The sequence below is a fragment of the Crocodylus porosus genome, unplaced genomic scaffold (genome assembly GCF_001723895.1).
Source record: "Crocodylus porosus isolate Cpor-Errol unplaced genomic scaffold, CroPor_comp1, whole genome shotgun sequence".
In the NCBI taxonomy this organism is placed as follows: Eukaryota; Metazoa; Chordata; order Crocodylia; family Crocodylidae; genus Crocodylus; species Crocodylus porosus.
The window spans coordinates 33,425,293-33,447,405 of record NW_017728906.1 but is presented as its reverse complement, the minus strand read 5'-3'; the positions used below and the strand labels follow the sequence as shown (position 1 = coordinate 33,447,405).

Genomic DNA, 22,113 nt, shown 5'->3' with positions numbered 1-22,113 from the left:
TGTAGATTTAAGCAGATAGGTAAACGCCTACAAGCCCAAGGTCTAAGGAAGGACCATCAACATTAATTCTGGGTTTTCGACCTGTTAGGTCAGCCAGCCCCTGGCCAGACTCATTTAATCCAGGAATTTCCCGTCTTTTTTTATCTCAGGGGCAATCTTTCTGCTTAATTTTGACACAGCCTCAGAAGCCTTCTATTCCCCCTTTTCTACCTGCCACTCTGGAGCCAACCTCCCTCATATCCCATGAACAGCTGTACAACCTCCCTCCCTTACAGTTATCTTGCAAGCCATGGTGCAGAGATACGCAAGCTAACTCTGCATGTGCTAACTCCAGAACAGAAACATCCTAGCTACTTTTTGTACCTTTCCTTGTGGTGTGGCACCAACATTAATTACCTCTGAGGGGCAGAGCTAATCACTTTACCCTCAGTGCCACACTACTAGGCTAGCTTAATGTTAAAGAAAAATGTTTCGAAAAGATTACAAAAAAAGGAGACGAAGATCTGATCCAATGCCTTTGATGGTTTCTCTGGATTTGTTCTGCCACCAAATCTGGAGGAACAAGGAAAGACTTAAGCTGTTCTTTAAAGATGTTATATACTTAATGGACCACAAGACTTCCTGGTGGAACTGCTTGAGTGTGCATTTAAAATATTTTTATTAAAGGGCTATTATTTATCTAACAGACTTGAATGCTTCCAGGGGAACAGTTTCAGTCTATTTCAAAAGTACACATTTAGAGAGTGTAATATGTATGCTAAATGTGGATTGTAAAAGTCTTAATAAAAACAGTCACTTTGCCTGTAAAGTTGCTACATTTAACATCTGCAATTTTGTTCTTAAATTATACCAAACACACGAATGATAGTCATACTTAGCTCTTTTATAGCACTCCCTCATCAGGCCTCCATGCACTTTCTTCAACAATGTAAATTAAAATTAACTCCATTTGCAGCTGCGCAGAGAGGTGAAGTGACTTGCCGGGAGTCACAGAGCGAGTCACTGGCAGGGATTCCCCACCTTTGTTCTATTAGCTCCATGGGTCTGCCCCTATTCTCAGAATCCTGAGCCTCTGTTCCTTCCTCAGTCTTTTTTCTATTGAGCATGGCAGGAGAGAAAATACTGTGTCTTCAGATCAGCAGTCCCTTGCCATCATCTCCGTGACCGATAGAGAACAGCAAGGGAAACGTCGCTGAATCATCCAGTCCCTGTGACGACCTTTCCCAGTTTAGAGCCAGGAAACATCTGTCTTTTTATTGAAATGTCAGGGATACCTGCTGCCATTCCCATAAGCCTAACTGTTCTTGCAAAAAAGATGGCCTGAAGTGAACATCAAAGGCCTAAGATGCTATCATCCCACAGCAGTCACAGAGGGGAAGTAACCCTCTGCACTTCGGAGTTTCCATGCAGTGACAGAAAGGGAAAGTTGGATTCTCTAGTTTGTGAGAACTGCTTTGTGCCCCAATTGCCTCACAAAGCAGCCCAAAAGCCATCTAAGTTGGCTACAGGAGAACAGTCCCCTGTTACAGCAGCTCCTACCTAGGAAGTGTGACTGAGCTTTTCATGTCCTAGAAATTCACCCCTGATGTTACGGTCTCTGACGCTGCTGGCCAAACAGCGTAAATTAAAGTAAACCTCAGGATGCTCTAACTTATGGTAAAGACTGGTCAGGAGCCAGGGTTCCCCAAATTAGGGATGAGGGTGTAGTACAAGACATATTTTTGTACTCTCAAATAATGCATCCTGCCTCTAGCTGCAAATCTGCCTTGGAATCTGTCTTGTGATGGATATGGGCGTTAGCCTATATTACAGTCTGGGCCTGCTTCTGCTGAAATTAGCAAAGAAACTCCTTTACTTCAGTAGCACCAGGATGATTTTGCACCCTGATAAAATTTGTACAAAAATCATTGGTAAATTTAAAAGGAAAAGCTGAAGCTGTTAAAATGACAACACTGCCTGGTACTTGGGTGAGAAATGACAAATCAATTGTCTTGCTGATATTATAGGGACATTACAGTTTTATAGTTTGGATCTGTGCCCAGCTACTCAACTCTCACTGTAGCAATGTACCGTTTTTAGTTATAAATCAATCCAGTCCAGCTGGTAAAAATCAAAGTTTAAAATAAAAATCAGATTTACCTGAAGCTGCTGATCTAGTTCAGGAAATGCCAATGGAAAGGTGCTTTCAGGGGGAGCATCATCTAAAATGCAATGAATTGAAAGAAAAGAAAATAACAATGTTTACTATAAGCCATTTTATGTGATCTGCTGACCATATATCTAAATTCATGCTCCTACCCTAATCCCACAAGCACCTACATACATGTGTAATTTGGAACATGTAAGCTCAGGGGAAATAAACACGAGTGTAAAGTTAAGCATGCACACATGTATGCCAGGTATGTACCCAACTTTTTACTACAACAATTAAAACTTGGTCATACTAAGAGAATATATTATAGTGTGTTAAAAAGATAATGGACATAGTTTCTGTCTCCTGTTCTCAAGTACAGTCCAAACAATTAGGTTTTCAGCACTGATACTTAAAAAAACTCACAGATTCAGTGGAAGTGGAGAGCATTAACAACTTTCAGTGAGCAGTCAACATACCCTGCAGCTGAATCTAATTGTAAATGTAACTTCCAAATAGATGTAAGAGAGATTTTACGGCTAAGGTATGCCACAGCCATAACAAAAACACTTCTATCTTTACACTGAATTATCCCCATGGAATATATCTGACTGACAGCCTTGGATGGCGAGGGTCTCTGCTTAGGTCCAGAGAAATAAAATGGGAGAGAGAAAGTCCATTTACCTATTATGCTGTACAGAATCATAGTGTTTTAACACTAGGGTTTTAACACCACGGGCAGCCTGCAAGGTGCAATGGTGAGTGCCAATTACATCAGTTTTCTGATGTGCACACCGGCCCACTGGGACCTGGGCTGAGTACAGAAATGTGAATCATACCCATGTGGCATCATTATTAGTGCAATATTTATTACTCAGTTTCTTTCATACCATCCATTATGCATTAGATTGTGAAGCCTGTTTATGGATTTTACTGCAGACTGCAGAAGGTTACTAGATCTTCTTCACTCTCAGTTAGTCTTCAGACTCTGTCATATATAATACATCACCATATTATCAACTGGGGTGATTTTCACATAGGAAAACTGCAAACTTAAGCCAGCTACTGCAACCTGCTCTCCAATGCAGACTCTTGCACTTGTTGATGGAACCACAGAAATCTTTCATTTATCAGTATTAGTACCTTATTTCCTTGCCAGGTACTTTACTGTCAGTGTGCTACTGTTGGTGGTCATGTAGCATTGTGGCAGTGGTAGTCAAGTTAGGTGAAGTAAGAAATCTTGTTCCACGAAGCATGTGCATATTGACCAATATCTAGTAAGAGGCTCATTTTAACTAATACCATTAGCTGTCAGCTGCCAAGAAATTATGCTGCCTTTATTATGACTTATATTGTGCTTGCTGATGTGGATGATGATGCGAAGACGACAAGTGAGGATTGCCCCAAGGAAAAATGTAGTAGAAAAGAGAACAACATCAACAGTAAAGCAAACCATCATCTCAATGAACTTGTTTAAGTAACAACTGAGATAGTGGTTCCCTCCCCCCAGGGAGATTCTGGGATAGTAGTTCACAGCCAGAATGCTGGAGCCCCGGGAGTATCATGAGATCCTTTAAAAGGTGTCTGTGAATGCCACACAATATTAGGGGTGCAAACACCTGCACATGACTCACAAGATCAACCAAGAGATTTCAAATAGGAATTCACAGTGACAAAAATATTTTGATTTGTTATGGTCTCTGTGTTCTTTTCAATAGAAAAATTGCTCTATTATTTTTCCAGAGTCAAAAAATAAATAAATAAACTGGGTGAAAATAAAGAGCTGGCATGTTCTGAGGGGTGCCCTAAGTCTAACAAGGAGTGTCTTGAGTCTAAAAAGGTTTAAGAATTACTATTCTAGGAGCTCAGTTTCTGGTAGCATTTACAAAAGCCCTTTCCCCCTGCACAGTATTTCCCTTGCAAGGTATTTAAGCTGTTTAACTGCATAAAATTGATTCACATCTATATGCAAGTGTTTACCTTTAAGTAGTTGTTGCTTTCTTGTATGGATGTTAAAAATAGGCAAATGCTCTAAAAGAAGAAAGATGAATCATACTATGTGGCCAAAAGGAAAGAAGGAATATGACTCAGTCAGACCAGTGGTACAGCTGCTCTACAAACATTTGGCCGAACACTTGTAAAACATTCTGACAGGGATATTGGATCAGAGTCATGGACAGAAGTAAAGTTGACATTTGTTTTGACAATGCCAGCAGTACAACATACAGTACAGTAGCCCAAAGGAAGACCCCTCATGCTTTTAAACTAGCAAAAAACCTGAGACCATGTATGCTGTGAAAGAAACAACTGCTATTTTTTTATTACATTGGATTTTAATTTTTTTTTAATCTTACTGAACTTTTACAAGTCAGCTTCAAAATATCAGAGAAGCAGCGCTGATATTGTTGTCTGCAGGACAGTTACTAGAACTAGCAAAGACAAAAATTCCTACATAATTGCAAAAGGATGTAATATTAAAAAAGAAAACTAATGGCAGAGAAACCCCGTTTAATAAGCAGATGCTCAGTGCTCATTTTCTGAACACAAAGCACTGGAGTCAATGGTACTAAAAATAGAACGTATTGGTATCCTAACCATTATGGCATACCATAGTACATTTTATAATGGGCCTGCCCTAACATCTATTGAACAGCTGCAAGGGTTTTTTTTAGTTACAGTCACATAAGACTCCTTTAAAATCATCTTCTAGGTCATGTTCTATAAAGCAGATAAACTTGGCACTTCAGTCATGGGAATTATCTTAGGTACCTAATTCCCTTAGGCTCCTTTGAAAATATCAAATTCACTTTCCAGTCCTGTTCCCAAAGTTGCTGGGAGTCTTATCTATTGATTCTGAGTTTCATCAAGTACTAACTGAAAAAGTGACAAACTTTTCTTTTTTTCTTCTGAGCTCCAAGTGGAATGAATTACTATAGCAGGTCACTTTTTAGAATTAGCCACCATGTTTCACAGCTTGACAAAATGAAAACTTAAATATGTATTTATATTTTACAAGAAAAAAACAAAACAGGATGTGAGAGGGATGATAGTGATACAGCTATTTAATCATACTGTAAAATTTCAGAAAGTGGGAAAGATTTTTCTAAACTCTTGCATATATGTCCAAAAGATCAGCTACAGTTCAACCTGCAGCAATAGGTTTAATGTAGACATTATTAAATGAAATTCTATTGCATGTGTTATGCAGGAAATCAAATCAAAGGATCATAAGCATTCCTCCTGGCCTCAAAATCTATGGCCCACATAGTGGAAGGCAATGAAGATGACTGGCCTGGAGATAAATTATCAAGTTGCTACTATTCCTTTGCTACTTCCCATTTTCCTGACTGTACTGTGTCAGGCAATTCAGGCATTTTTTTTTAATTTACCAGTTATTAATTTGTAACCAATATTTTTTAAGTGACTGGCCTGAACCCTAAGCAACATTGATTAAAGCATCTAAGGGAGTCAGCAGAATTCCCTCACCCTCAAAACTAAAAATAACCAACCTAAAATTAAATCAAGCAAAATTACATCTCAAATCAAACTCTCAAATCCAAGTCAGTAGAGACAAAGAACTTATGGTTGGGAATTTCTGACAAAACAAGTTTTTGTCAGAGGTGACAAACTGTTGAAGCTGAAACTTGATCAAGTTCCCAGGCAACACAAAACTGGTAAGGATTACAAACATGTTAGAGGACAGGGCAAAATTCAGAAGGACCTGGACAGATAGGAAAGCTGAGCTGAAGCTACAAGGGTGAAGTTCAATGCTGAGAAATGCAAGGTGCTACAACTCAGGAAGAATAATCAAAATACATATGCAAAATGGGTGACACCTGGATGGATGGCAGCACTACAAAGAAGGATCTGGGGGGTCTTGGTAGATCACAGACTCAATATGAGTCTGCTCTGTGATGCAGCTGCTCAAAAGGCAAATGTGGTTATGGGATACATCAGTAGAAGTATTAGGTGCAATACATGGGAGGTACCTCTCTACTCAGCACTGGTTGGGTCTCATCTAGAGCACTATGTGTAGTTTTGGGCTCCACATTTTACAAGAGACTTGGAGAAGTTAGACAGAGTCCAGAGACAGGCAACAAACATGATAGAGGGTTTGGAAGGCAAGTCATACAAGGAGGATATCTATACCTGAGCTCCAGGGTGGAAGGGGATACTTTAATTAGAGTAGCTCTGAGAGTGCCACTCTAATTAAAGTGCCCACAATGTCATGTGTATTCAGTGTCCCACACTTCAAAATGACAGTGGGGATGCTTTAACTAAAGCTTATTCTTCAAACTTTAATTAAAGCACATCCACCACCATTTTGAAGCGTGCAGATGCTGAATAGACATGACTCAAAGGCTGCTGGAGAACACTAATTAGCATGCTCCAGCAGACTCAATTAATTGAGTCTGCTCCAACATGTGCTAATTAGCATGCAATGGAGCAGACATCTGGCACATGTAGAGGTGCCTGGAGAGGCTGAAGAAGCTAGGCATGTTTAGCTTGCAGAAAAGGTGCTTAAAAGGGCACACGATAGCAGTTTTCAAATACTTGAAGGGCTGCCATAAAGAAGAGGGAACACAACTTTTCTTTCTTGCTGCAGAGAGTTGGACACAAGCCAATAGCCTGAAGTTACAGCAAAGGCTGGGGACTTTGACTGGGGTGTGCCAGGGCTCTTGGTGGAACTTAAACCCAAAGATTCCTGGCTAGAGGGTCTTGCCCCTTCATTCAGGGTCAGACCAATTGCCATATCTGGGGTCAGAAAGGAATTTTACCCCATGGTCATATCTGTATGGACTGCTGGGGTTTTTGCTTTCCTCTGTAGCAGGGGGCATGGCTCCTTGCCTGATATCTCCCAAGCATACTTTAACAATTCTTGCAAAGGCAGGACATCGGCTGCCATGGTCCCCCTGCTTTACCCTTGGCAGACTAGGGTGTTATGTCTTGTGTTGTGTCAGGGTTGACTGTAATTTTGCTAAGAGGTTAGACTATGGATCTGTATAGGATGGTTTGCATAGGGATGATCCTGCCACAGGAGTGGGATTGGACTATATGCTTTGGAGCCCTACTTCTCTATGACTCTAAAACCAGAGAGAAAGAGAACACCTCATACACTCTAAAACAGCCACTGTCCAGGGATGTGGGAGACCTGGTTGCTCAGTTTTCTCAGAAAAAAAGACTTCAACTTTAGCCTTCCATGTCAAATAAATGAGTTCTTTTGCAATTGTCTCGACAACCTGTCAAATACTGACAACCTGTCATATTCTAACAATTTCAGCAACAAGGATGGTGTTTCTCTGGTTTCCTGTGGATCCCAGGATATGGATAAGTTCCTGACTTTAATTTTGGACCCTGTAATTTAAAGGATTCCAAATTTGAAGAAAAGGTCTACCACATGACACTGATGTGAACCCCCCCACGCAGCTGGTGAGTGATTAACACTTTACCAAAGGGACAGTTGCCATTTTATGCTTCCTTCACAGTCCCATTCCTAAGATCACCTATAATTGTTGCACAAAGATCATAATTATAACCTTGTTCATCTGATATATGATCTTCAGGCAAATGATTCCCTTCTTCCACCTCCTAGCTAGAATGTCTCTGTACATCAAAGCTTACTGCTTACTCTTGTGTCAAGGCCAGTAGTATAAGAGCAGGATAAGCTTTCCAGCTAACATGCCACAGCTAACATGCCACATCACTGACACAGGATGAGGGGCAATTTCCTCTTGTGGTACTAAAGACAGGTCAATCTTCATAGCACACGTAATTGTCATTTTTCTCTTGAATCTGCATAGCATAGTTATGACTAAGTTGCAGAGTGGTAGCAAAGACCGACCCAGCTCATTTTTAAGGGGAACAATGAAAACAGCTAAACCTGTTGAAACCTGATTCCCTACAGATGAAGGCTCTGTACTTCATTAACAATGTTCTAAGGCATCTAGGCCTCCAATATGTGCCAAAGTTATGCCTTCAAAAATGAAACCTGGGTCTAGCATGAAGTTTTGGATATACACTCTCTACAATTCACTACCCCAGCCTGTTCTGCCCTTACAGAAAAGTTCCAGTTAACCAAAATACAAACAGTAAAAACATAATGCAAAAACAAAATCAACATAAAAGCTAAATTTACTTGCTATAAAACCAATTTTAACAGTTGTAGGTATTCTGGAGTCTTCATATTAACTCAGGAACCAGTTGCCTACTTATGCATACACACATGCATTTAATATACACATTTAAATATGTTAAAAGAACATTAAGATTGCAATATCAAACACTCCAATTTAGAAAAATGCCAGCTTAATTCTGCTTCCTTGTGCATTTGTTTTATGATCCAGTCTTTAATGATATAATTACATACTATTTTCCCCCCTTGATATAGGTAGTAGTAAACAGATCCCTTCCACTAACGTTAAAGAGTCAACTAGTAATATCAACAGGCTGTTATCCTGTATGTGGATTAACTCTTAGTGAGGATCACAACTCACACTTTGCCTGTGTAACACAGCTATTTGTGAGACAATACTGGAATGTGTGTATCCGAGTGCTTCAGTTTTATTCCTGGCTTTGGGAGGTCTAGCATCTGGAGCAGTGAGTACAGGCAGACAAGTACAGGCTTGTCATATTCATCCTGAAAGGCTTTCTGGCTAAGTGGATGAGATTTGGCTTTGTTATATGAGAGCCCTGAGGTCTATTCACAGCTCTGCCTGAAGTGACCTTATGCACTCAGTTACCTCATTTGCAAAATAGTGGGGGAACAATAATTGTCTGCCTGTAGAAGAAGCACATGAGGAGTTGTTCCTTAATAAACGTCATTATAAAGGCAATAACAATCCTTAGTTGAAGAAGAAGAAATAAGTGGGCAGCCCCTGGACAGACAGATGGTAGAATAACTACTCCTAATAATGAGTATTGCCTCTTCATTTATTTATGCTACCCTCATCTATTTGTTGTAGCAGACTGTTGTCTTAGGGTAGGTACAGACATTCAGAGAGGTTAGGTGGAGGTTAGATCAAGTTAAAAATGGACACCAGACCTAAGGGAAATTGGGATAGGGGGATTAAAGGGGGGCTTGGGGAACTGGGGGGAGAAAGCAGATTCAGGGGGTAGATCCGGGGGCAAGCAGGGTCCACAAGGGGGCTTGCACAGTTCACTGGGGGCGGAGATTAGCAGGGTCTTAGGAGGGTGCTTGTGGAGATGGAGGGGCTCTTTCCCCCCACCCAACCAAGGGCTATTTTTAGCTCCCTCAATGCTCCCACCCCCAGGTGAACAACCCTACCTCCCAATGAAACAACCTTCCCATCCTGCCCACCCTGACTTGCTTCCTTAGCTGATGGCACTGGGGAATGCCAGTAAAACCAGCACCAGGAGCAGCTTGCGGGATGGGGTGTTTGGCAGGTTCAGGTGGGTTGGCTGGTCTGCAAGGGGGAGGAGGGGAGGTTGCTCATCTGGGACAGGGGCAATGGGCTGAGGGCTAAAAAAAGCCTGGTGCCAGCAGGTTGCATAGGAAAAGCACAGCTCTACCCAGGGCTAGGACCAGCAGCTGGGCTTTTGCAGCCCCAGGGCTCTGCTGGGAACTGTACAGATGTTCAGTTAGATTGGTCTTGCTAAACCTGATATAAGTTAGACTACCTAGGAGTTCCAGCTAACTTAGATTGGGTCAGCCACTTTTGACCAATCTAACTGTTCTGGATTTCTGTACCATTCACATTAGATCCACCTAGCTAGGGACCTAAGTGTAAGGACCACATTTGGATGAACTAAGTTAGATCGGGTGGCCATTTTTAACGTGATCTAACCTCCCACTAATTTTCTGAAACATCTGTATGTAACCTTAGCCTCCATAAGTGCCTCAGTACAAAGATAGCACTTTATATGAAGGGGCCATAGTTCGTAACTAAGGCTGCTAGGTGCTATAGAACAATAACAGACAGTAATAATATTATTAATAATAAATTTGTTGGGGGGGTTATTTATTAATTATCTCAGAATACTTTGAGATATGCTCATGAAAGTTTTTGGCATGGAAACTATGGTTTTGCATAGTTAAGCTAGCCATTTTCACAATTTGACAGTTTCAATTGATGTAAAAATACAGGCCAAAATTTTTAAAACTGGGTACTTCTGATTAGCTTCCTAGATCCATAATCATAAGCTTCATGATACAATGCCCTGATTTTTTCACAGTGATAAGCACAGAAGTCATCATTTAAGTCTGTAGGAACAAAGGGTATTGATCATCTCTGACATATGAGGCCAGCTCTGTAAAGTCTGGGGGCCTTATTACACCTTATGCTGTGAGCTGCACAAATGTTGATCAGTGTTGGTTTTAGTTTGGGACATTCACAGCCTCAGTCTAGAAACCTTCTCTGACTGTCTCCCACCTGCACAACTATGACTTGCCACTAGAGGCATGGTGAGCAGGGACAAAACTTGGAGCTCTACCGGCCACAAACAGTCTCCTATCCCTGCTCCACATGTGGGAGCATGAGAGATCCTGGGCTACTGGAGGACTTCAGCTTGGGAGGCATATCTGTGGGGAATGGCCACACCTTAATGGAACAGGAGCTAGGTAGTACAGATCAAAGATAATCCTGTCCTGTAGTGGCATCATATTGAGCTGCATGATGAGTGCTTAAAACCACTTTAAGGTGTTAATATGTGGACAATACAGGGTTTAAGAGCTCCAGGAGTTGCCCAAAATTACTGTGTAACAAGGTCCTAGGTGCAGATTTAGGAGCCTGATTTTGGGCATCTAGGTTTGTAAATCCTGGACATGTATTATATAAATCAGCAACCTTCTCTTCTCTATCATTTTTTATTTGGCAATGAACTATTGCCATTAGAGAAGACAGGTAACTGGAAGAAGGATTTGAAAGAGCAACTGAAGAAACACCTAAGCTAGGGACAGACATTGAAAAAGCCTGAGCCTGAATTGACTCAACCTTTGAAGGTTAGTCTAACCTGACTAGACTGAACTGGTTGGAAACGGGACAGACATTCTCTCTGGACTGAGGAAATTCAGGCACATGCCTTCAGTGGCTCAGGCTAGAAGCCAGGGGTGCTAAAGCAGCCCTCCCTTCCACTGCACAGGTTTGAGCTGAGGGGTGTGTGGCCAGACCCTGGCAGGACTTTCTCATTAGGGAGGTCTGACTGCACCAGCCCAGGCTTTTCCCGGCTAACTGCTCAAGGGGTGGGAAAGTTGTCAGCCCCAGACCCTTGCTAGCACTCTGAGGCAAGCAGGGAGGAGGGGGTGCAGTGCATGCATCTGTTGAAGATAGGGAGCTTTTCAATCTCCCTCCCTGTTTGTCAGACTGTCTGCAGCAAACTGACAGGTGAGAAGGTAGCCTGGAGCTGGTAAGTCTTTATCACCCAATTAGCAAAACAATAGCCTCTCTTCCGTTACTTAAACTCTTCTTAAAACAGCTTACCAGGGTGATCTGTTGGTTAGCTCCAGAAGCCCTGTTCTGTCTGCCTGCCTGTCCCAATGAAATTAAAGAGACATACACAGACACCTCTCAGCATTAGCTAGCACACCACTTGCCTAGGATCCATGGGGATGGGGTCCATGCTGTGGAAGATGGGATGGAGGGAGGGGGGACTGTTGCTTGAGCAGTGAGGTGGGGTAGGACAGGGGAAAGCCAGAAAACCCTGCTTTGTCTGCAGTCTCTGCCAGAACCTTATACAGCTCTAGCTAGCATACCACATGCTGGCTATGGTCTGTGCTGTGGGAAGAGGGGAGGAGGGGATCCCTGCTCAAGCAGTAAGTGGTGAGAGGGGACAGGGAGGGAGGCATGGGGAAGCCAGCAGACCGTGCTGTGTCTGCAAGTCTGTGCCAGAGGAGCTGTGCCCAAGGAGGAGAGGGGAGGGGCCAGCCCTGCTGTGGAGCAGAGAGCCCTGCCCAGCCCAGAGAGCATGCTGGGATGCTGGGAGAGTCTGGTTTATCTGAAACCAGCATGGGGTCTGGGACAGACATTGCATAAACTGGTTTGACCCAAATCAGTTAAGTCTGATACTACATTCAACCAGGTTTATCTCAAAGCAGTTTCAGCCATTTTCAAACTGGTTTGTGTGCACTGAACACCTATCCTGTTGCAGGTTTAAACCAGTTTCTGATCATTTAAACTGGTTTATGTGTAATGTCTGTCCATAGCCCTACTGCCAAGCATAAACTTGCTGACTTAAGTAGCTAAATATAACCAAAAGACAGGGTTCCTCATGATCACATTAGGATTATTAGACAAAATGATCACAAAGCTGAAGAGAGGAGTCAAGAGAAGATTTGTGTTGTTCTGCTTCCAGCCAACTGCATTAAAAAAGAATGAGGTAGTGTTAGGTTGAAGTCAGTCAGAAGGCAGTTTAGATATGCCCCTTTATAGACTAGCTAAATAAGATACATGGTATACATAGAGCACAAGCTTTTATGAACCCAAGTTCACTTCATTAGATGCTGTGAAAGGAAACTGTTTTTTTTCTCAGTAAGTTTTCTGGGAAAGGAGTTATGATTAGTCAATTGCCGTCGAGAAAAAGAGATAGTCAATTTTAATCATTAATTCAATAGCTAAGTATTACCTAATAGTACCATCAGCATTTTATAACTGGATTCAAGCTTACCTTCCAGAGAGGAACGTGCAAGCGTGCATTTTCCCCCCACAACTTGCCAAGGAGTTGTTTTATGAAGCCATGAAACATAGCCAGCTGGCATTTCCACAGGCTGTAGACAAGCTCATAATATCCAATCAGAATGAAGCTATTTCTAACTAACTACACCTATAGTTAATAAGATCTAACTATGATATCTGGTACATACAAATCTGCATTAGTTTAATTCAATTGGCACAGATAAACTGAGGTAAACCTCTGTGTAGGTGCTCTTACAGCTTACTTTAGAGAGGTGAGCTTAAAACTGTTCCTAACTGACTTAAGATAGACTGAAATGAGCTTGCCCATATAGCCTTAGTTAAGTGCTGACTTAACTATCCTATTTTAAATCATACCTTAAGTTAAACTGGTGCAGCTTGGTGTGCAGAGCAGCTCTGAGAGAAACTATGATTGATACCAGCTTAGTGAACTTGAGTAAAAGAGCCAAACATAGATATCTATAGATATAGATATAGATATATAACATTAAGAGATGCATAATAAAATTGTATTTTTATATAGCAGTGCTGTGAGCAGCTGCTCAGACTGTCCTTGAGCCTTTTAAGGAACTAGGCAGCCCACATTCACAATAGAAATACTGCACTAGGCTGGCCAGGATTTAATCATCTTTGTGATCAGTGTCATCCAACAATATTAGAACACAATAACATTACTGTTTTATACATAACATAAGCCAACTCTCTTCTTGTAGGTCAATAATACAAAATAAACCCCTTTTCATGAGTTGACAACCATTTTTGCCATCAACATATCTCCTACGCAATACTTGGTTACAGTCTTAACCACTGAGATAATCCCCGTCAGAAGAAATACTCTTTTCTTTCCTTCTATAGATGGTTACATTTTAAATTTATCCCAGGAAGTTGTGATGCTGCCCTAGTGGAATAACTCAGCCTGACTTGGTGGGGCTTGCCACCATGAGAAAAATGGAACAAAAATGAAGAAAAAATTAAATGAGTTTGATTCCCTTCCTTTTGGTTATTTTTTCAGGCCCTGGGACAGCGTGATATATCATGAAATGCTTTATAGTTAGAACTAAAAAAGAAAACTTTTCTGAATTGAGAGCAGTAATTCTCTTCAAAGCAGAAATTAATTATTTAAAGAAATATTTAGAACAGCAAAGAAGAGGAAGAGATTTTAAATTTTAAACAGATAAAGCTGACAGTGGGTGCATCTCCATGTGCCTTTTATTGCAGAGTTGACAAATTAGGTCCACAGTAAAGCATCACCATCTACACCATATTAGGGTGCAGTAAATTAATTAACTTCGCCATAGGACGGTACTGTCTGAGACAAGTACTATCCTATGGTGGAATAATTTATGCCAACTCAGTGCATGTGTAGACAGTGACAGGGATTGGCTCGGGCATGAGGGTTGGGACAATGAGGGACATTGTGGGGACTGTGTGCTGGCTAGTCTCACACTGTAGCACCCTTGTGCTCCAACCAACCCCTCCGATGCCACCACTTGGGATCAGAAGCTGACTCCCCCACCCCAAGCCTGCTGCCAGTCCAAGACTGCTCCACCCCATCTCAAACTGCTGTGGTCCCAGATGTACATGTATGTACTGTGCCTGGGAGCTGCTGACTCCAGCGCAAACTGAGCCAGAGTTTATTTCTCCATGCTAACTGCACATGTAGATGCATTCAGTGAGATGGTGAATCAGTAGATTATTTCCTTTAAAGTTTATCTTAAAAACTGAAGCTATTTTAGATACTTGTTTTGCACTCTGATGATTTGAATATCACTTTCTATAAAACATCAGTCTTGTTATGATTATTGTCTTTGCCTTCTCTGAATAGATTTGATATTAATATCTAGGTTTAGGCTTTCCACTAATAGCAGGTGCTGAATTCTCCTGACATGATCAAACACTACACTGATTTATATTTCAGCCAGGTCCCAAGGGGTTGCAATTCAATGTGAAATACAGCTTATATTCTACTGATTGCTACACTCTCTCTAGTCCTCTAATGGACCCTGGGTCATGTGCTCGCCCCCACCAACAGGGCTGTCCCCGCTGCCAACACCGGTGGTCGTATCTGCAGGAGCTCACCACCTCCTCCCCTGCCACCGACACCACTGGCAGCATCTGCAAGAGCTTGCCAGCTCCGCCCCCACCACTGACACCACCAGTGGCATCTGTGGATGCTCGCCAGCTCCATCGCTGCCACCAATGCTGCTGACGCCTTCTGTGGGTGTCCCCTGAGACTCAGGAGGCACCAGTCACCCATGCCTTGGATTGCAACAGTAATGCACGTAGTCATGCTGAAACCCAGATAATACAGGCCCTGGGTCTCTTACACTTATACCAAGTCATACAGAACTCAACAAGAAATTATCACTTTTCTGTAGTTTTGAACTTTCCTATAAATGTTAACAGACAGGCTGGTATTATTAGCAAAGCTGAGGAAGCACTGTGAAAAGGGAAGAGAAATTAAGAGAAGGGAACATCAGTACTGAACATTACTGAAAAGTTTAAACTTCTTGTCTTCATCTTCCAAACACTTCATAACCTTGCTGCTGCCTACAGCCCTCTTGCCTCTGACAGCATAACTTTCTACCTTCCCAAGATCTGCCCATTGCATCTGTTGTTAAGCTTGTCACAGAAACATCTATTTCTTCTTCTTTGTCTTCATTACCTATTTCTCTTGTGATGCCTATATAAAACCATCCAGTTAAAGATCGCAACATAGGTGGGAATACTAGGCGCTTAAATTGCAAATTGAATAAATTCTTTTAATTATAATTGATATGATATAATGGGCTATCCATAATCACACATATTGATGTGGGTCCCTTCCTCCCTCCCTAATATTTATCTTCTGTTAACTGCGAGTTCCTTGCAGGAAACTTCATACATGTACATTATCATACGGGTTTGTACATCCATCTGCAAGTGGCTATAATATTGACTCGGGTTTTTAGGTTCTAGCATAATTTGTTAGTAGTTATAAATTTAGGAAGATAGACTGTTTAAAAATATTAATGTTTTAAAAGAAATATGACAAAAATTATGTTAACATAACACCAAAGCTTAGATTGTATGCCTATAAAATACAGGAAACTGTGTGCTGTTCTTCCTAAAATGGCCTTTGTCTGGTCCCATGACTCATATTTCCATAATAATATGATTTATTATACGAATAAACATACATTGAATAACATACATTTATAAGATTTTGTGTGTGCATACGTGCAAGAATTATCTCTCTCTGCCACTGTTTTGTATTAGAGTGTATTATTTGCTAAATACCATGTGCTATATATTTGTGACAAAGGGACAAATTAAAATTGGTTGCAATTCTGTTGAAGTTTCTGGACTTGTTCCTGATTATACCATGTCTGAATATGTTGCTGTGTGTCTGAAGCATATTAAAAAGCTGTGAGATGTCAGTCAATATTGAAAAGAATGGAGGCAAAATGAAGATGTAAGGAAAGAAAAAAAAGTAAACAACTACTGCTGGGATTAGTTAGGAGCTCATGAGGACTGGTGAAACCAGGAGGAAGAGATGGCATGAAAAAACACAAAACAAATCTAGGTCAAGTGATTCTCACTAGATAGATTCCCACCTCCCTCTCTCCTTCACAAGTACTAGAATAAAAGACATCTGTGTAATTCCACTGGGGGAAGAAAAGCAGGATCTCAGGACCCTCGAGGTCTATAACTTGAAAGCAGCAGAACACAGCTCTCTGAAGACTCAGAAGACACAGAAGGTGTATCTACATTTGACACTACTGCCTTTATTTAGTTCTGTATTAGCAAGTACTAAATAAATGCACAGTAGCCAGAGTTACTGCGCAGTAGCACCAGAGAATGTCTTTTAGGTGATGCTACTGCACAGCAGCCTAATAATGCTGTGCATTAGTGTATTAGCACTGTCTGTGCTGTGATGCACTACTGTGCAGTATTTTTTGGTGATTGCACAGTCAGCAGCTTGTGTAGGTGCACCCAGAGAGTCCTGCAAAAGGTCTATGAAGCTTCACAGAGCCCAGAGAGGTCAGGAGTTCACAGACAGATCCATAGGTAACTAACTTATACCCTTGGTTTTCAGGCTGCCCTGCCTCATGGCTCTCCCTTGCCAGCACAAATACTTCCCAGCTATTGGATTACATTATTTCATTCTCACTTTTACAATATGCCCATCAGTACTTCTCTGGCATCTGGAAAAAATTAGGTACAGCCAATAATGTGAATGTAATCCCAAGGGTCACATGTGCATAGGCAATGTAGGGGAAATTAAAGCTCAGTCAGCATTAGCTGACAGGACAAATGTCAATGGAATTTCTGCGGCTTTGTCAGGGAACATGCCACATAGAGTGTCCATTTCCTGAATCATTCCCCAAAGCTGGGCACAGGTGGCACTTCCTGCTGAAGAGAGTCTCTTCTAGTTCTGACTTTCCCTTAGATACTAGCTGTCCTTTCATTGTAAAGTAAGAGTTGCCTGGATAGTTGGTAAATCTTTTAAATTTATATATAAATATATCTGGTAATTCAATTATAGTTTTATGTATATTCCACAACATGCTGCCATAAATTTAATTTTGATTGTATGTAAGCTATTTAGCAAACAATTTTAATGTAACAAGTCCACTAACAATGTTATAGTTACCACACAGGAAGACTGATCACACTCACTCTAATGAAAATGCCCAGCCATGCCCCTGGACTTCATTTGAAAGTTAACAAGAACATGTAAAATCTATAAACTTTTCATTTTGATTCATTCTGTAAAAATTAACTTTACCTGGGGAGTCATTTAGACTGAAGGCGATGCGGACTGGCTTATCAGCAGGTACCCTTGCTGTGGTGATCATGTGGGCACTTGAGCCTAACTTTTTACCTGTGTGTTCCAGCTGCAATAATAGAAACAACAGTCATTACAAGTCATGTGAATCCATTACACCCTTTACTGAATGATTACCATGCATTTATAGCAGTATTTTTTTTAATTCTAACCCAGCACTTTTAAGATAAATGGGTAGAGCTACACTGGATTTCCCCTCCCAACTCTTTAAAATAGTCAAAAGTAAAATTTAGAACTAGAACCTCAGCTCTCCGATTTATCAATAGATCAGGTACAGAAATGACTGAACAACTCCCTTCACCCCTCCCAGCTCAACGTCTTTTTGGCATGTCTCTGCCTTGGCCTGGAGGGCCACATCCACAAAGGTCAGAAAGCAGTTTTATTCTCCAAACCTTGGTGGTGATTGGTCAGTGGGACTACATGCGAATGGAAGAATCTGCCCACATGGGTTTGACTGCAGGATTGGGGCTTTACTCTGTCCTTGGCTTTTCTTCTGAGACTGCCAACTCCAAATGGTGGTTTTAATGAGGTAGATCCCTGTTCATTAAGAAACGGATCAAAACCACCAATTCATTTCACATCAGGCACCAAATAGACAACAAATACTTATAACTGTCAGTCAGTACCAACCCAGACTGGATCAGCTTAAATTACTTCCACATGCCCAGGCTAACTTTTACTCATTGCTTTACTATGAATAGCTTGACTTCCAGATGTTTGGGGCAAAAATCTGTGAAAGATCTCAAGTCAAACATGCGAACCTTTGTAGATAGATCAAATCTACTGTATCTTACATTGACATTAAGACAGCAATATTGTAGCGAGCCCAGTCTTTGCATGGCACTTAGATGAAGTCGCTGGGACTCCATGCCAGTGAGGAATCTATCCTCGAGACTGAGGCCAGGGTCCATATATTACACTTTTATTGGTGAAATTGATCAGAAACCAGTCTATACGCATAACAGAACAGAAATTTGGCACACACAGACTGGCTTAAAAATGGTGGAACCCAGTCTAAGATTTGCCACTCTCACCAAAGGGCGAATGTGTGTGTTCTGTTCTCTACTGATCTAAACTATGGTCTTACTTACAGAAAACTGTAACTTAGATTGATTCTGCCTCAGGCTTTTTGAATGTCTGTACCTAGCCTAAGGGTCTAGATGTATGACACATTTCCACTAGTATAATCTTCCCTCACCTCTGCATAGATAAGGAATGTATTCATTGATATAACCTCCTAGAAACTGGTGTGGAGTCACCCTGGGAAAAAGCAAGGATAACTTTACACAGGTGTAAGTTATATCAGTGTAACTGTCATGTATCTGCTTCCATGATAAGCATTTACTTAATAAAAACAGGTTAAAACATTGTAAGGCACTGTAATGGTGCCTACTACAGCAGCCACCTTGGGAGAGCTGCTTGTTTGTTCACTCTGTACACCAGTGAAACTTACGTAGGTGAACAAAACCAATGTAAGTTATACTGGTGGTATGTTTTCAGGTGTCCAGGCCCTATGAGTGCTAAGAAAACTTCAGATATTATGCAGCAGTGAATAGTATTTATTTCACCTCAGTGGATACTATGTTACTGAAATTAAATATATAATACATCATTGTAGAACCTCATAAGTCAATTAGAGATCAAATTATTCTGGAAAGTATGATATATTTACTAAACTATATACTATATATCTGTTGACAGTGTGTCATAATTGGTGGCAAGGGAAAAAAAATTCTCTAAGCCAACCAGCTTTCGGTTTTTCAGTAATATTTTAGAAAGAAATATTTGTTCTACTACATTAAAATCCCACTTCTCCGTTTGATGTCAAGTTTAATTACTGAGCATCTCATAAAATCAGCAGAACAGAACATCATTAAGCATGCGAAATTCTTCCCTAGCATGATAACTTTGCAATAAGATTTGCTTTGTCTAGCTCAAATTTAGTTAGCAGAGCAATTCAGTTACCCTGTGGCAACACTACACAGTAATGCACTGATCAAATAATACATATTTTACAGTGCTTAGATTTTCTTTAAAATAAAAACATCCAGAAACTTTACTTTGAATAAATATTATTTGCAGCTGGGAGCCACTTTTTCTCCTGATGCCTGAGGGAGTCTCATGCGTACCCCCACTGCCTGCTTTTATTACTGATGATCAGGTCCGTACACAAAAGTTCGACTAGTGCTAGGTCAAGAAGAGAAACCAAAACTGTTCAGTAGATTAACACAAAATGTATGTTGGGCTTGATCCAAAGACCACTTAAGTCACGAGAATATTTAAATTTAAAGTTCATTGCTACATACTGAAGAACATTATTTTTAAACTGCCAAGAGGTTTTTACATTGGAGTAATATCTCCGTCTCTCTTGGTCTCTTTTTGTGAAAAGTGTTTGAGACTTTGCATGTTTTGTTGTGCTTTTTTGCTGAAATAAAACCAAAAACTGCAAAGGCAGAATTATTTCTCATAACATGCTCCTATGAAACTAACCTCAAGCAAAAGAGAGAGATTTTACACACTAAGCACAAAGCTGTTCATCACTGTATTTTGTGTTAGACATGCTGCGCATCTGTTTACAATCGTTAAAAAGGTCTTCACATGCTAAGATGCTTTATACTTAATACCACAGAGCAGCAACAAAAACATTCCTAGAAATTAATATCATTAACAACAAATCTATTAGGTGCACTTTGGAGGAAGTCTTGAGTTTGCCAGACTAGTATGTGTGTAGCAAACGTGTGGTTTTATCTTGCTCACACACTGTGGTCGACATTGTTTTCAGATTACCATTATTTTAGCCACCCACTATCAGAGGACAAAAATAAGAACTTCCTCCAGTACTGAATGGTGATTTTTAACATCACACAAAGGAGTAGAGGGGTTTTTTTCCCCCCAGTTGACTCTAAATTAATCCCCTGCCTACATACACACCGCTTACTAACCAGTGATCTCACATCCTAATGTATGCAGTAAAGCTATTGCCAGTTTTATCCAAAATCCCGAAAGCTGTTCATCATCAAAAGACAGATAAACAAAGAAACCAAGAAGGAATGGGAATCGTCCTTCCCATGCTCTGTGTGCAAACAGAATGATGTGTGCCCCATCAGCTGAGGAAAATGCAACAGACCGACTGCCCACAAAATTCCCGCTAGGTTTCCCAATACAAAAAACTGAATATCTCTGCAGATAGAGAAGTATGTGTGTGAGCAACATTTGGCTTAATAAGGTGTTTAAAAGAATCCCAGCACGCTGTCCCATATTCGTGACAACTGCCTGTGGAACTGGCTGTTGTTTCTTCATAAAAATCTGTAGCCGAACTCAGATTATGTGCTGCCACAGCTCTATCAGTTTAGTTCAGTTTTCACACCTGTTGCCTTACCTCACTTAGTGGAGTGTCTGCACTTGTATAATCCAGGGCCAGCCACTGCCTTGGCTTGTCGTTGCCTTTATGGAGTAAAGATTCAATAAAAGAAAAGGCTGCACCTGCTGCATAGCAACAGACTGACAAGGTCTGAGAAGCTGAGACAGCTGTTAGGGCAACATGCTGCTACCTGCACTTCCCATAGGCTTTGCTGCCCCAAAAGACCACCCTTTTCCCCTTGTCTTCACAATTCCACTCTCCGTTCCTTTCCTTTCCTTTCCAACAATGAGTGATTATGATGTTGTCATGCTTCAGGAAAGAAAAAAATCCTTCTGTCAGAGGCATTATTAAGCAGCAAACTGTGGAGAGTCCAAGATTTTTAATTCATTAGTCCTGGCAAACTTAAAATACAAACAGACTTGCTTCATAGGACAGGAATGTTTTCAGCATGACCCAATCAGTGTCTGTGTCTATTCCAGCAAACTGGCAAAGACAGCATGACTCCAGTCAGCAAAAATGTCTGTGGCTCCAATCAGCTTGGGGTGACATTGCCAACTTGGACTAGCTACAAGCAAACTATCAAATGATAGCAGCAACTATCAAAGCTAACAACAAGGATGAGGTTGGTGTTTTAGGTTAGGATTGTAAAAGCTCTGGGAAAGAGTGCCTGTCTAACATGATAGGTCTATGATACTAAAGAGACAATGGACTAACTTTAGTAGCATGTACAAAGCTTTTGTAGCCCCTGCCTGTTCACATAAATGCATTCTGAAGGCAGATGTATTTACACATCTTTTGGGACAGGAACTGACACTAATTCACTGAAAACACAGCTTGTAGATTCTGCTGAATTCAGAAAAGTTAGCAGTGAGATTTCCCACTGTGCTAGTCAGTTTTGAAAGTACAAGTAAGGTTATGAATAACTGATTCTGAAAATGCTGGGGGGAAGGGAGGACAAAAATGTTGTCTAGACTGAAACAGTTACTGCAAGGAAAGGTTAAACACCCACTTGGCTGCATATCCTCCCTTGGACAACTGAGGCTGTTGGACAGTGCAGTGGATAATATAAGATGCTTGGTTGACAGACAATATAGCTTCTGCCAGTGTTGTTATACTGGCTTGAAAAAATAAATAGTTAACTTAT

General features: G+C 40.9%; 1 protein-coding gene across 3 annotated transcripts in view; it reads right to left on the bottom strand.

The window, feature by feature from the left end:
* MAP3K7CL (MAP3K7 C-terminal like) overlaps positions 1–21,367 on the bottom strand; it is a 50,383-nt gene extending 29,016 nt beyond the window's left edge. The window contains exons 1-4 of one of the 3 annotated variants that reach the window (XM_019528805.1): positions 20,988–21,366; positions 18,001–18,145; positions 17,549–17,657; positions 2,140–2,201 (exon numbers count right to left, since the gene is read on the bottom strand). In XM_019528805.1, coding sequence (XP_019384350.1) covers positions 2,140–2,201; positions 17,549–17,618 — 132 coding nt within the window. In that variant the 5' untranslated portion in view covers positions 17,619–17,657; positions 18,001–18,145; positions 20,988–21,366. Of the gene's footprint in view, positions 1–2,139; positions 2,202–17,548; positions 17,658–18,000; positions 18,146–20,987 lie in introns of those variants that run through there. The other 2 variants (XM_019528806.1, XM_019528807.1) reach the window with 2 other exon arrangements.
* Between the last annotated feature and the right edge of the window lie 746 nt (positions 21,368–22,113).